Source organism: Peromyscus eremicus, chromosome 15, assembly GCF_949786415.1.
Source record: "Peromyscus eremicus chromosome 15, PerEre_H2_v1, whole genome shotgun sequence".
NCBI lineage: Eukaryota > Metazoa > Chordata > Mammalia > Rodentia > Cricetidae > Peromyscus > Peromyscus eremicus.
Genome location: NC_081431.1, coordinates 78,649,265 through 78,663,128, shown reverse-complemented (window position 1 = coordinate 78,663,128; position 13,864 = coordinate 78,649,265). Strand labels below are relative to the sequence as shown.

The following is a 13,864-nucleotide window of genomic DNA, read 5'->3' as shown; positions in this document are numbered from 1 at the left end:
TAGGGTTGAGGATACAGCTCAGTGTAGAGTGAAGAGGAAGAGAGAGAAGATGCCAGGTAGGGTGGTACATACCAGAGACAGATGCACGAGTGTCATAGGGAGCCTGGGAAACACAAGACTGTTTCAACAAATAGGTTTGGGAAAACAGCACAGTAAAGTACTTTTTGTCACACAAGCACGAGGATGTAAGATGGATATAGAAGAACCAGGCTTGGTGATACACCTCTGGACAGAGAAAAAGACATCTCAGGGGCTTGCTGGCTAGCTCTGTGAGAACCTCCAAGCACCTCTGGACAGAGAAAAAGAGATCTCAGGGGTTGCTGGCTAGCTCTGTGAGGACCTGTCTCAAAAGGGTTGTTCTGATTTCCATACATGTGCCACAGCCTATGTGTGCTTCTTCCTCCTCAGACACATACACAATAAGGTAAAGTAATTGAAGAAATAGTTTGGCTTACACCACATACAAAAGACATCATAGGCATTTAAGCCATGACATTCTGCCTTGATTCTAAGTTATATTCATTAGCTATCTGCAGCTAAAGCTAAGTACTAAAGTCTCAAGTGTCTGCTGGTGAATGGGAAAGGCTCTCATATTCAGAATGTGTTCACCTAGGTCCTGAACTCAACACCAGGCCATCAAGGTACTCTTGTGTTATGGTCTGAAGTCAGGTTTACTAAGCATCCTATCTTAAGCTGGGAAGTGGTGATGCATGCATTAATCTCAGCATCTGGAAGGCAGAGGCAGGCAGATGTTGAGGCAGTTTGAAACCAGGCTGATCTACATAGCAAGTTCCAGAACAACCAGGGCTACACAAAAAAACACTGTCTTGAAAAAAAAAACAAAAGAGGCCTATCTCAATGAGTAAGGGACAGTGATAAAAGACACTGGGCCTCCGCTTTGGGCTTGTGTACTCTCACACACAAGTATGTATGTTCACACCCCACACCTGGATGAAAAGAATGCTCACTGGTGATTGACAGATATATTCAACAAACCTGCACGGGCAATACAAAAGCATAGAAGGGGCAGAGAAACAAAAACAGGTGATGAACAAAGTTCTCCCCAGCTCCCCCACCTCCAAAGTTCTTAGGTTTTCTTATACACAGATAAATTGTAGAAGTTTGGTCACTGTTTGAATCTTGAATGTAACTGCTGAAACTGATCTGTCAAACCTTCAGTAGCTCACCTCTAATTAATTACGGTGAAAACAATTTATTCCAGATCCTTATAGCACTTGTGTAAATCTGTATTCACACTTCGGACTGCCTTCTCCCGCTCCTTACATGTATTTAACTTCCAATTTCAGAGGTCTGAGGTTGAAGCCCAACATACTCTTGGGTTTATGTGCACAAACACCACATAGACTGGTGGGGCCTCAAAGGCTGCTGGTGGTAGTTAAGCCTGTAATGTAATACAGGCAGAGCAAACTAAGGGAGCTGGGAAGCCTGAATACAAACTTGGGACAGGAGAGGGCAAAAACAGCCAAGTTCCTGAGGGTTTTTCTCACTGTCACAGACAGTCTCATCAGTGGCTTGCACGTCACTGCACCTAGTAAAATATAGTAGGCCTTTATAACAAAATCCCATCTGCCTAGAAGATGTACACACAGAATGCTTTCAGGATCACTGGTTGCTCTTCCTCTTTCTTGGTCTTTTTTTCCCAGAGCGTGCAGGTGTTGGAGTCTTTTGCCCCTCTTCGTTCACTGTGGGCACAGGCTGTTTGAAAATGACTTCATTATCTTTATCGTCATTGATTTCGGTCACCTGTGATTTTCGTCTCTCCAAAAATGTTGGTGTACAAATTGGTGTGGGACCCTGAAACCAACAAGTATATTACAGTCCAGGACTGAGAACAGGCATCTAGAACAACTACCCAATGTCACTGACTTCCTAGCTTTATCTATCAGGAATGACCACCCAACACCACCACTATCCTCCTAAATTTAAGTTGTGCCACGTGATCTATTTTCAGCCTGTTTTTACTTCAATTGACACAACTGAAGATGGTAAAGAGTTTAGGAGCTTACCAAACTTAGTATGCAAATTCACTGACTAGAAATGCCTCATTATTACATATTAGATACAAAATTGTTAAGTCACTAGTTAGGGATCTACTAAAATGTCACAAGATTCAATCTGGTATCTACCCAAATTGATGGTTTGTTTGTAAACTCAGCTTTCAGGAGGCAGGGACAGGAAGATCAGAAATTAGGCTAGCCTGGGCCACAATGTGAGCTGGATGCTTACCTGGACTACATGACATGAGATCCTGCGTCAAATAATCAAAAACAGAAAACCTCAAATACTCAGCCCCACTTAACGGAACAGCAGAGACTGATTTTCCTCCTTCAAACTGTCTACAGTAACTGGCTCCCAGAACATGAGGCACACTCACCTCGCTGTCCACAGACTTCTTAGAATTCTTAGACCTCCTACGAATGCTTTCGGCAATTCTCCTCCTCATCTTCTTCTCCTTTTTCCTAGGTACACCTGAAAGCCTTTCTCTTGGGGTAGGTGAAACCTGAAAACAGAGGTTAGGAATTACACAATTTGCCTATTTCTCAGCTACATGCACATGCTATAGTTGTATGCCCATTTTTAACTTAGTTCATTCTACCAGGGAAAAGGCTTTGCTATAATCCCAGCCAAGATTACACATCACACACTGTCCCCAGAACAATACTTCTCTGACCGTTAAAGACTGAGACAAAGAGGTAACAGACACCTAGCTTCTGAAAGTCTAAAGCCCCGGAACAGATGCCTTCTTTCCCCAACTATGTGTTCTGGAAAAAGGCTGATAGGTTCTAGGGAAGATAGAAACAATCTCAAGATTCATCCAAGAGAAGAGGAAAGATCTTCTGAAAACCTAGGTGCAGCCCTTATGACCTACATTCTTGTTTGTTTTATGGTGAAAGATACCTAGTACTTCCTACTGTAGGGGAGGAAAAGTCCAGCCAGCTTCCTCATCTCACTTCCTGACTAGCAAGGGACTTAGCCAGAGAAACACCCTTGATGAGTCACTTCTTGTTCTTGGAGTTACTGTAGTCCAACCTACACACTCTCGAAACCTGTCGCAGAACTGATGCTCAACAGACTCCTTCTAATATTGACTTTATGACTATTTCCAGTTTAAAAGAACACAAAGCAGAATCACAACTAGAATGGCATAACAATGAAGATTAAGGGGCTGGAGAGATGGCTCAGCACTGGCTGCTCTTCCAGAGGGCCTAGGTTCAATTTCCAGTACCCATATGGTGGTTCTCAAGCCTGCAGGTCAGAAGGGTCCTGGTGTCCTGCTTCATCACTGTTTTATTTCCCTAAGACAAAGTCTCTCACTGAACCCAAAGCTAGGTTGGTAGCCAGCTTCATGTGTACACGTCCCTCCTCTCCCTGGGGTGCAGACATTAACAGAACATGAACACACAGCTAGGCCTGGCATTGTGTGGGGGCTGGGATCTGAACTCTGGTCCTCATATTTGCATAGCAAGCGCTCTTTCTCACTGTCCCATCTCTCCACCCAATTTTAAGCTTTTAAGAATCCATAATGCGGCCGGGCAGTGGTGGTGCACAACCTTAATCGCAGCACTCAAAAGGCAGAGCCAGGTGGATCTCTGTGAGTTCCAGGATGGCCAGGATTGTTACACAGAGAAACCCTGTCTCCAAAAAAAAAAAAAAAAGGAATCCACATTGCAAGCGACCAGCTATAGTGGCATAAACCTACAGTCCCAGCACTAGGGATGTGGGAGGCAAGAGGATGAGAAGTTCATCTTTAGAACTTATGTTGCAAGCCGGGCGGTGGTGGTGCACGCCTTTAATCCCAGCACTCGGGAGGCAGAGCCAGGCGGATCTCTGTGAGTTTGAGGCCAGCCTGGGCTACCAAGTGAGTTCCATGAAAGGCGCAAAGCTACACAGAGAAACCCTGTCTCAAAAAACGAGAGAAAAAAAAAAAAAAACTTATGTTGTAAGTTGGGGGCTCACTTGGGCTACATTAAGATCACCAGATCTCAAAAAATCCCTCAAATACAACTCCAAAACAACACCCACACACCCACACCCGCACCCCAACTTAATAAAAAATGAAGTAGCAGAAATTACTTCCTTTTTTTAGGTAATTCACCTTACATTTTATTATTATTATTATTACTTTTTGTATGTGGAGGTCAAAGGACAACTTGTAGGAGTTAGCTCTTTTCTTCAACCACATAAGATCCAGAGATTGAACTAAGCAGCTGGGCTTGGTGGCAAGTGCCTTCACTCCACGCCATCTCACAACATTCTGGAAAGGATTTCCTCAGTAATTGGTGGCCATTATCAAGCCAATCTCACCTGGGTAACCTTGGAATCTTCAGCATTCTTAGGAGTGCTAAGGGTGTCCTTTGAAGTCCCCTTCTTCAGCTTAGGTAAGACCTGAAAATAAGTATTAAGAATTTAATAATTTGCATATTTATCAGCTATATGATATGCTGTAGCTGAATGCCTATTTTGAGCATCAATGTCCAATTGCCAAATGGTTCAAATGTAACCAGGGGCAAAGGCTTTGCTATAACCCAGGTGAGTATCACATGATTATAATCACAGCACTTGGAAGGCTGAAGCAGAAGGATCTCCAATTTGTGGGGAGCATAGTTCATGTAGGAAGACTCCGGTTTAAAAACAAAATGCTGGGGACTAGAGAGATGCTTCAACAATTAAAAGCACTGGATGCTCTTTCAGAGGACCCAGGTTCAATTCCCAGCACCCATATGATGGTTCACAAGTGTAAACTATAGTTTTAGGGGATCCAATGCCCTCTTCTGGCCTCCGAGGGCACCTGGCACCCACTTGGTACACAGGTGGGAAATTATTTTAGGGAAAAAGGTGGCAGGGGCCTGGGGATATAGTTTATATAAAATGGCACACTTAAAGCCCCGGTTTTTACCTGCAGGACTGTATCCCAGCACTCAGGAAGCAGAGGCAGGAAGGCCAGAAATTTTATGTCATCCTCAGCTACATAACAAGTTTGATGCCAGCTTGGAACAAAAGACCCAGTCTTAACAGGCACAACAGTAGCAGCTGCCTCTGTGGGGGCTATAAGCCCATCTATTTACCCAGGAACTCAAGAGGCAGGAGGAACTGTGATAAAGGCTTGCCTGAGCTACAGACTTTGTTCAAACCAGGCCATGCAACTCAGTGATTTTTTTTCTCTAAAAGGGGGACAGTGTTTGAAAGTGGGAGGGTTGGATGATGCATGCTCAGTGCTCTGGGTTCCATCCTCAGTACCATAAACATTAAAAAGAATCCACAATGCAGTGTTTCAGTTTTGGGTTTTTTTTTTTTTTTTTAGATTTATTTATTATGTATACAGTGTTCTGCCTGCATGTATCCCTGCAGGCCAGAGGAGAGCACCAGATCTCATTACAGATGGTTGTGAGCCACCATGTGGTTGCTGGGAATTGAACTCAGGACATGTGGGAGAACAGCCAGTGCTCTTAACCTCTGAGCCATCTCTCCAGCCTGGTGTTTTGAAGTTTTAGTGAAAACCTTACACACAGAACTAGGCAAGTACTCAGCAACAGACCACTTACTTGCCTAGCATGGGCAGACTCTAACTTGGCCACTAATCAACCAAAATAACCAGACGCCCCCAAACAAACCAAAATCCTAGCATGTGAGAAGCACTGGAACAGAATCTTTACAATCATATAGATTTGTGCCAAACTAGTGAGGTAGAATCCCCACCCCTAAGAAAAACCACTAAGAAAACTCAGAAAAGGACACTTACCAATGAAGGGAAACTATAATCAATCCCCTTCTTAGCTAGCTTCTTCCGGAGTAATTTTTCCTTCTTCTTAAACCGACATTCCATCTTCAACATTTGCAAATGTCCCCGTTTCTGATTATAGCGTTTCACTGCTGGAAATGATGGCTGTTGAAATGGAACATTCCACTGTTTAAAAAGTTCTTCATGGACTTTTTCTGGTGGCAGAAATTTACCTATATATAAAAAGAACAAAACAAACAAAAAGCAAAAAAGAAAGGATCTTAACTTTAATTTTATATTTTCCCTAGGGCCATTTCTTGTGGTCTGAACTAACTACATGGCAGAAAAATACCTTTTAGAAACTCAAACACTATTGTCTATGCAAACGCATGTAAGTGGGCTCACATGCCTCAACACACGTGGAGGCCAGAGGACAGCTTTGTGAAGTTGGTTCTCTTTCCACCTTTACGTGGGTTCTGGGGATTGAACTCGGATTGTGACACTTTCACAGCAAGCGTCTTACCTGCTGAGCCATCTGTCTGTCCTCTTTTTTAACACAGGGTCTCACGTAGTGTAAGCCAGCTCTCAACACCCTGTTTTGCCTAGAATAACCTTGAATTTTTGATCCTCCAGCGTCCTCATTTAATGCTGAGTACAGGCATTAAAGGCTTATGCCATCAGATGCAGTCCACGTGTTGATAAGAGATGAAATCCATGGCCTTATGCATGCTAGGCCAGCATTCTACCAGCTAAGCTACACTCCTGGGCTGGGATGATCCCATTCTATCCTGGGTGGGCTAATGATTTGAGGCAATAGTCAGACCAGTCCTCCTAAGTTCCTGCCCAGCCACTTTCCCTAACAGGAGCCATGCTTACAACTGAGTATGGCACCCCATCAGGACACTGAGAACGTCTCTCATGGTGAAGGAACTGGGAGAACAATGTTACAGCAAGCCCTGTCAACCTCTGGACCGGTCCTAGGGCAGGGCACTCTACCATGAGTGTAGGTAGGTTTCCAAGGACAGAGATCTGAATGGCAACACTACAGGCGTCCTGGGATGGAACACAGAAGTTATCGACTACACTTTGCCTTGTGTAGACTACACTTTGCCTTGTATACAGCGAATGCACATGTGTGTCTGGATGAACGTCTGTGTGGAGCATGTGGTTTTCTGCTCTACCACAGTCTGCCTTGTTTCCTTCAGATCCTCTCTGAACCTAAAGCTAGGCTGGCAGCCAGCGTGCCATCCAACATCCTTTAGTCTGGATTTTGAAATGGGATTCTTTACCTTTGGTGTAACCTGTTTAGACTCCATGAATGGGCTGTACCCAGACCTCAGAATAAACTCTGAGTTTTACAGGTCAAGAATCTGACCTGTAGCCTATCTCTCCCCCGCTCTGGTTCCCTCACGTTCCCAACAACTAAACACCAGTCACCTCTGGTTTGGCATTTATCATCCATTAGGTCAGGGATGCCATCGGTCTGCACTCCCAACCTTTACCTCGCTCATGCCTCTCTATAACGTCAGTTTTTTCCCTCTTTTCTTTTCTTTTCTTTTCGACAAACCTACCTGTCTCTGCCTCCCACGTGCTAGGATTAAAGGCTCATGCCACCATGCTAGGCTTTAACTGTATCAGTTCCCAATCTGAGTATTTCCTCAGTATTTTAATCACCCACTAAGGATGGGTTGGCTCTTCTTCCTGAGTACAAGCCCCACAAGTAACTGCTTAATCCCATCAGTATAGAAACAGCTCTTGTGCTAGAAGGTCAGAGCACTCACACGATAGAAGTCTTTCACCAAAAAGGTAGTTGTCCATTGTTTCTGCAACTATCTTGGCAACATCCTCAGACTCAAACTCCAAAAAGGCATACCCTCTACTGTTTCCAGTCTGCAACAGAAAACCCACAAAAGGAATAGTTAAATCTAACACATCACCGAGCTCCTAACATGCCCCTGTGGGTGCTCAGGAGATGCCAGGGTTACCACTTTAACCCCAACCCCACTCCACACACCCTGGAACTGTTATACAAAAAGAAAACAACTAAGACAGTTACAACCTGGAACACAGATTTTCTGGCCTCCTTTAACTCCCCCAGAAAGGCACATGGAAGGCCGTCTCTGGGCTTCCACAGTCCTGGACTCTGCTCTTTGGAGTTTCATAAGCAGTCCTATTTGTCACACGCATGTTGCTTAATTAAGAACATAGCAGTATGCCCAGGCATGGTGGCGCACACCTTTAATCCCAGCACTTGGGAGGCGGGGGGAAGATGGATCTCTGTGAGTTCAAGGCCAGCCTGGTCTACAAAGTGAGTTCCAGGACAGCTAGGGCTGTTACACAGAGAAACCCTGTCTTGAGAAAAAAAAAAAAAAAAAAAAAAAAGCAGCCTGGCCACATCTGTAATCCTGGTTACATAGGGGGCTGAGGCTAGCCTCAAACTCAAGACATCTGCCAGCCTCTGCCTCCCAAGGGTTGAGATTAAAGGTATGCGCCACTATGCCAAGCTTATTTTCTTGTGACTCCACCGCAACTTGTGAAGCTATTTTATTTATATTTACTTATTTACAGTCAGGCTCTCCTTATGTATCTCTGGCTGGCCAGGAACTCATGACATAAGCCAGGCTGGCTTGGAACTTAACAGAAATCTGCTGGCCTCTGCTTCCTCAGTGGTGGGATTAAAGGCGTGCACTATCATACCCGGCTTGTGAAAACTTCTTGAGTGTGAACTTTGTAGGTGACAATGTTGTGCCTATAAATACAAAAGATGACACACAATTGAAAAACAAAAATACACACATTTGATTTCAGAAAAATCATCTTACCCGTTTACTCCTGGACAGTCTAAATCTATTAAGAGTGCCAAACTGGGTAAAGTAGTCATAGATGTGGCTTTCGTTAAGTGTTGATGGCAGATGGCCCAGAAAGATGACTCCAGGCTTAAGATTTTCTCCCTTCTTCTGCTGAGGACAAAAACAACAGATAAACATTTTAAAAATACAAACTCATGCTGCACCAAAACTTGTGTGAGTGTGTGTATACTTTTCCGAACAGGGTCTCACTATGGAAGCTTGGCGTGAGTGGAACTCACTATGTAGACTAGGCTGGCCTCTAACTCTTGAATGCTGGGATTAAAGGCCTCCACCGTGGCCTTTGAGGGTTATTAATTCTAAAGTCTTTTTAGGGGATAGGTAGGGATCTGCCTGCCTATGCTTCCCCAGCACTGGGACTGAAGGTATATATCACCTTGCCTAGCTGTAACAAAACTTTCAAAACTCTTCCCTCCCATTGGTATAGGAACCTACTCATATGTCTATCCCAGGAGTAATTAAAGAACTAGGTTTTTGATGTTTCTCTTTCCTTAAAGAAAACTGTCGGGCTGCCAATGGTTTTCTTGGGGCAGCAAGATAGCTCAATCACAGGGGGCCACAGCACAAGAGACAGACTCTCAAGGGCTATCTTCTGACCTATAAATGAACCATGACACACACCATAGACACACACGTCCACACTCACCCACTCCCACAAAAAGTTGTCTAACGCCTCGGTACAACATGTGCTGGAGAGCTGGCTGTACTGTGAGTGAACGGACAAGCAAGCAAATGTCTGTCATTGTCACTGAACCCGGGACCTTTAACTCTGAATGTAGATGACAGCTTAGTCACACCTAATCAAACTATTTCCAGTTGTTAGTTTTCACAATGCAGATTGTACTTCTCTGTCGCCATACTCTAACCTGCTTGTTTTCCATCAGGTAGAGTGACTCGGGCCTGTAATTCCACCATTCAGGAAGTGGATACAGGGGTTCAAGGCTTCAGCTGCACACACAGTAAATTTAAGGGTAGCTTGGGCCACAGTAGACCCGGCTGGTAGTGACATTTAAAAATAAAAAAAAAATAAAATAAATAAAAAAACCCTCCCCAAAAGACCCCACAACAGCCGGGCGGTGGTGGCACACGCCTTTAATCCCAGCACTCGGGAGGCAGAGACAGGCGGATCTCTGTGAGTTCGAGGCCAGCCTGGGCTACCAAGTGAGTTCCAGGAGAGGCACAAAGCTACACAGAGAAACCTTGTCTCGAAAAACCAAAAAAAAAAAAAAAAAAAGACCCCACAACAACGACAAAACAAAAAACAACTTCCTTTTTCTCCAGTGCACTTCATGCTAAAAACCAAAGGGAATGTAAACTTTTGTTAGGGGTCATTGTCGGCAAATAGAGCTTGACAAGTAATGTCTCTTTCTTTCTTTTTTCAAAACTTTTTCAAGGTAAGGTTTCTCTGCGTAGCCCTGGCTCTCCTGGAACTCACTCTGTAGACCAGGCTGCCTCGAACTCACAGAGATCCGCCTGCCTCTGCCACCCGACTGCAGGGACTAAAGCCGTGCACCACCACCACCACCACCTGGCAACGTCTCTATTTTCTTTAGCTAACCCTGGTCTGAATACGCAGTCCAGGCTACTTCTGACGCTCGATCCTCCTGCTTCCCCCTCCCAGGTGCTGGGTCTGGGGATGTCAATTCCGTCTTCTAAGCACTCCAACGTAAGGGACATATCTACCTTCCGAGTGCTGCGGGAGCCCTGGAACCCTCACTTTGCGAGCCAAAGCGGAAGCCTATCTGGCTGTGCCATGCTCCTACGCGCGGTACCGCTTTGTCTCCACGTGAGTCCTGAGGGCCTAAGGACCAACGCTCACACCGATTCCCGACCGGCCTGTCTCCTGACTTGAACCGTAGTCTCCAAGCCCGTGAGAGGTCGGCTCCCCGTGCAGCCCGGCCGCCCCGCCGCGCCCGGCCGCTCACCTTTTTCACGCGCTGCTGGATCTGCGTCAGCTGCTCCTGAAACTTGGAGTCTTCCAGCGGGTTCAGCGCCAGACTCGGCTCCGAGGGGCCAGCTAACACTGCCATGCTGGAGGAAGCCTTCCAAGCCGGTCCACGCGGAGCGCCCGGAAGTGACGCTCCCACCGCCTCCCGGAAGCGGAAGTAGAGGCGGCAAGAAGGGCAGGGAAGAACAGCCGGTCCCAGTGACTGGTATGGGCGAGCTCGATCTCCACCTACTGGCCGGAAACTGAGAGCCTTTCTAAAGCCGATTAAAAATAAACCCCAAGGCCGAGGCTTTGGCTCAGTTGGTGAAGTGCTTGCCAAGCATGCACGAAGTCCTAGGTTGGAAACCGAGACTGGAGTCCCACGTCTGTAATCCCAGCACTTAGAAGGTGGAGGCAGGAGGATCATTTACATAGTGAGTTCGAAGACAGACTGGGCTCTATGGGACCCTGGCTCAAAAACAAAAAACATAAAATCCCAAGTATTACCTGTGTCCTTGATACACAGCTAACCAGTCCTTCACTTATGACCTCCCGCCGACCCAACTCATTTGTGTTTTTTGATTGTTTGTTTGTTTGTTTGTCATTCTTCGGTTTTGTTTAAATTGAGACAAGGTCTCACCATAGGTTTCTTTATGGCATTTTCATAGAGATGACACTTGGCTTGGTTTGTAACCCTCCTCCTTCCTCCCGCCCTTCTGTTTAAGTGTGTGCAGGTTCACATATGCGTGTTTGTGTGGGGGCAGAGGACAGTGTCAGCTATCATTTTTCTGGTGCCTCCCAACTTGTTTTTTTTGTTTTGTTTTGTTTTTTGTTTTTCGAGACAGGGTTTCTCTCTGTAGCTTTGCGCCTTTCATGGAACTCACTCTGTAGCCCAGGCTGGCCTCAGACTCACAGAGAGCCGCCTGGCTCTGCCTCCCGAGTGCTGGGATTAAAGGCGTGCGCCACCACCACCCGGCCCCAACTTGTTTTTTTGAGACAGAGTCTGGCCAGGGACTTTCTGGGTCGCCGGCTGGCAAGCTTGCTTCAGCGAGAACTGCCTGTCTTCTTCTCCCAGCACTGGGATAAGATAGTGATACTATGTCCAGCTTCCAATTCTGGTATCCTGTACCAAGTGAGCTGCATCCTGTTTCTTTCTGAAAAGTCAGAGCTGATACTGCCGGGTGTGGTGCTCAACAGTACAGTGCTTGAATGGCATGCACAGAGCTTGAGTTCAGATTCTAGCCTTGAAGGAGGGTGTGTGTGTCTGTGCCAACTCTGTGGACTAGCCAATTCCCAGTCCAAGCCCCTCTGTCACACTTAAACAATTTACTACTCTTTTAAAATATTTAAATTATATACATTTAAAGTTTTATTTTATTTTTAATTATGTGTCTTGTGGGGAGATGTCTGTGCAGGGTGAGTGCAATGCCTGAGGCGGGAAGAGGATGCGTGATACCCTGGAGCTGGAGTTACAGGTGATTGTGAGGCACTAACATGGGTGCTGGGAATGGAATTCCAGGCCTCTGGAAGAGCAGCAAGTGCTTCTCTAGCTCCACTGTTCATTTTTTTTTTTTTTTTTTGGTTTTTTGAGACAGGGTTTCTCTGCGTAGCTTTGCGCCTTTCCTGGAGCTCACTTGGTAGCCCAGGCTGGCCTTGAACTCACAGAGATTTGCCTGGCTCTGCCTCCCGAGTGCTGGGATTAAAGGTGTGTGCCACCACCGCCCGGCCACACTGTTCATGTTTTTAATAGTAGATATTAAGTTAACATAACGAGTTTTATTATGACATTTACATACATGTACATATGTATTTTGATCATATACACCTCCGTTGCCCTCTCTTTCCCCTCCTACTTCTGCTGACCCCCTTCCTCTTCCCAACTAGCCCACCTTCCAATCATGTGTGTGTGTGTGTGTCCCACCAAGTTTTATTAGTGTTATTTACAGGAACACGGTATTTTAAGTTTGCTTTTCAATTCCGTATTACATTCATTTCATTTCTTGTGGGGCAGTGGTGTGTGCCATAGTGTGTGATATGGTGTGTGCCATGGTGCACATGTGGAAATGAGAGGACAACTTGCAGGAGTCAGTTCTTTCCTTCCATGTAGGCCGTGGGGATCAAAATCAGGTTGTCAGCCTTGGTGGCAAGTGCTTTACCTCATGAGCCGTCTCCATGGTCGATATGCTTGAGGCTTCCACAGCAACCTGTTTCCAGTCTCACTGGCTCCATACAAGCATTCCTATTTCTCCACATTTTCATCAACACTTGTGTGTGTGTGTGTGTGTGTGTGTGTGTGTGTGTGTGTAATGCTGGCTGTCCTGGAACACACTGTAGTTGGAATTTCTCTGTGTCCTGGCAGCCACTCCCAAATAACCACTCAGAGACTTAGCATTAATTATAAATACTTGGCTGATAGCTTAAGCTTGTCTGGAGCCAACTCTTACAACTTAAATTAGCCCATTTCTATTCATCTATGTGCTGCCCCAAGTCTCACTTACCTCATCTGTGAACTTCCCATATTGCTTCTTTCCAGTCCAGCTTGAGACTCCTCAGACTCCACCCTTCTTCCCAGCATTCTCTCTGCCTCAAAAATCCTGCCTAACTATCAGCCAATTAGATTTTTATTAACAATGAGAGCGATATATTTTCACATTGTACAGAAGAATTATTTCACAGCAACACACTGTAGACCAGGCTGGCCTCAAACTCAGAGATCTGACTACTTCTGCCTCCTGAGTGCAGGGTTTAAAGGCACACACCCCTTCCCTGCTAAAACTAAATAAATCTTAAAAAAAGAAATGTTTTTCAAGTCCTCTGTCCATGTTTTTCATGTGTGTGAATATTAATGTGTGTTTGTATGTGTGTGGGTGAGCATGTTCATAGGTGAATGACCATGAGGAGGTCAGAGGACAGCCTCCAGTGTCATCCTTGGGAATGCTGTCCACTTCCTTTCACACAGGGTCTCTTACTGGCTGGCCAGGGATTTTCCTGTCTCCAAATCCCCAGCACTGGGATCATAAGCACATACATCTGAATAAAAGAATATGTACAAGTGTTTTGCCTGCTTGTATGTATGTATGTATATGCCTGGTGCCTGAGAAGGCCAGAAGGGTGTAGGATCCCCTGGAATTGGAGTTACAGATGGCTGTGAGCCACTGTGTGGGCGTTTAAAGAGAACCTGGGTCTTCTGCGAAAGGATTAAGTGCTCTTAACACTAAAGCCATTTCTTCAGCCTCACATGCAACTTTTTTTTCATAATTTTCAATTGATTCTTTGTGAATTTGACAGCATGTACCCCAACCCTACCCATTTCCCAGTCCTCATATATCC

General features: G+C 45.4%; 1 protein-coding gene across 2 annotated transcripts; it reads right to left on the bottom strand.

Annotated features, from left to right (window-relative positions):
* Positions 1-1,197: 1,197 nt before the first annotated feature.
* Positions 1,198-10,696, bottom strand: Nifk (nucleolar protein interacting with the FHA domain of MKI67). Of its 2 annotated transcripts, none has more exons than XM_059280459.1 (7): positions 10,533-10,696; positions 8,563-8,700; positions 7,522-7,630; positions 5,762-5,973; positions 4,327-4,407; positions 2,396-2,521; positions 1,198-1,815 (listed from the first exon to the last, which is right to left on the bottom strand). In XM_059280459.1, the coding sequence occupies exons 1-7, from the start codon at positions 10,635-10,637 to the stop codon at positions 1,624-1,626; spliced, it is 963 nt and encodes a 320-aa protein (XP_059136442.1). In that variant the 5' UTR covers positions 10,638-10,696; the 3' UTR covers positions 1,198-1,623. The 2 variants fall into 2 exon arrangements, with proteins under 2 accessions (XP_059136442.1, XP_059136443.1); XM_059280460.1 differs by having other exon boundaries at positions 8,563-8,697.
* Between the last annotated feature and the right edge of the window lie 3,168 nt (positions 10,697-13,864).

What these genes read in the sequence shown, in the direction of transcription:
- Nifk (XM_059280459.1), bottom strand. Translation starts at nt 10,637, where the DNA reads ATGGCAGTGTTAGCTGGCCCCTCGGAGCCGAGTCTGGCGCTGAACCCG. An exon ending in TCCAGCAGCGCGTGAAAAAG is followed by an intron (nt 8,701 to 10,532) that starts GTGAGCGGCCGG and finishes TTTTGTCCTCAG; the next exon opens with CAGAAGAAGGGAGAAAATCT. An exon ending in AAGATTCCAAGGTTACCCAG is followed by an intron (nt 2,522 to 4,326) that starts GTGAGATTGGCT and finishes CTCTGTTTTCAG; the next exon opens with GTTTCACCTACCCCAAGAGA.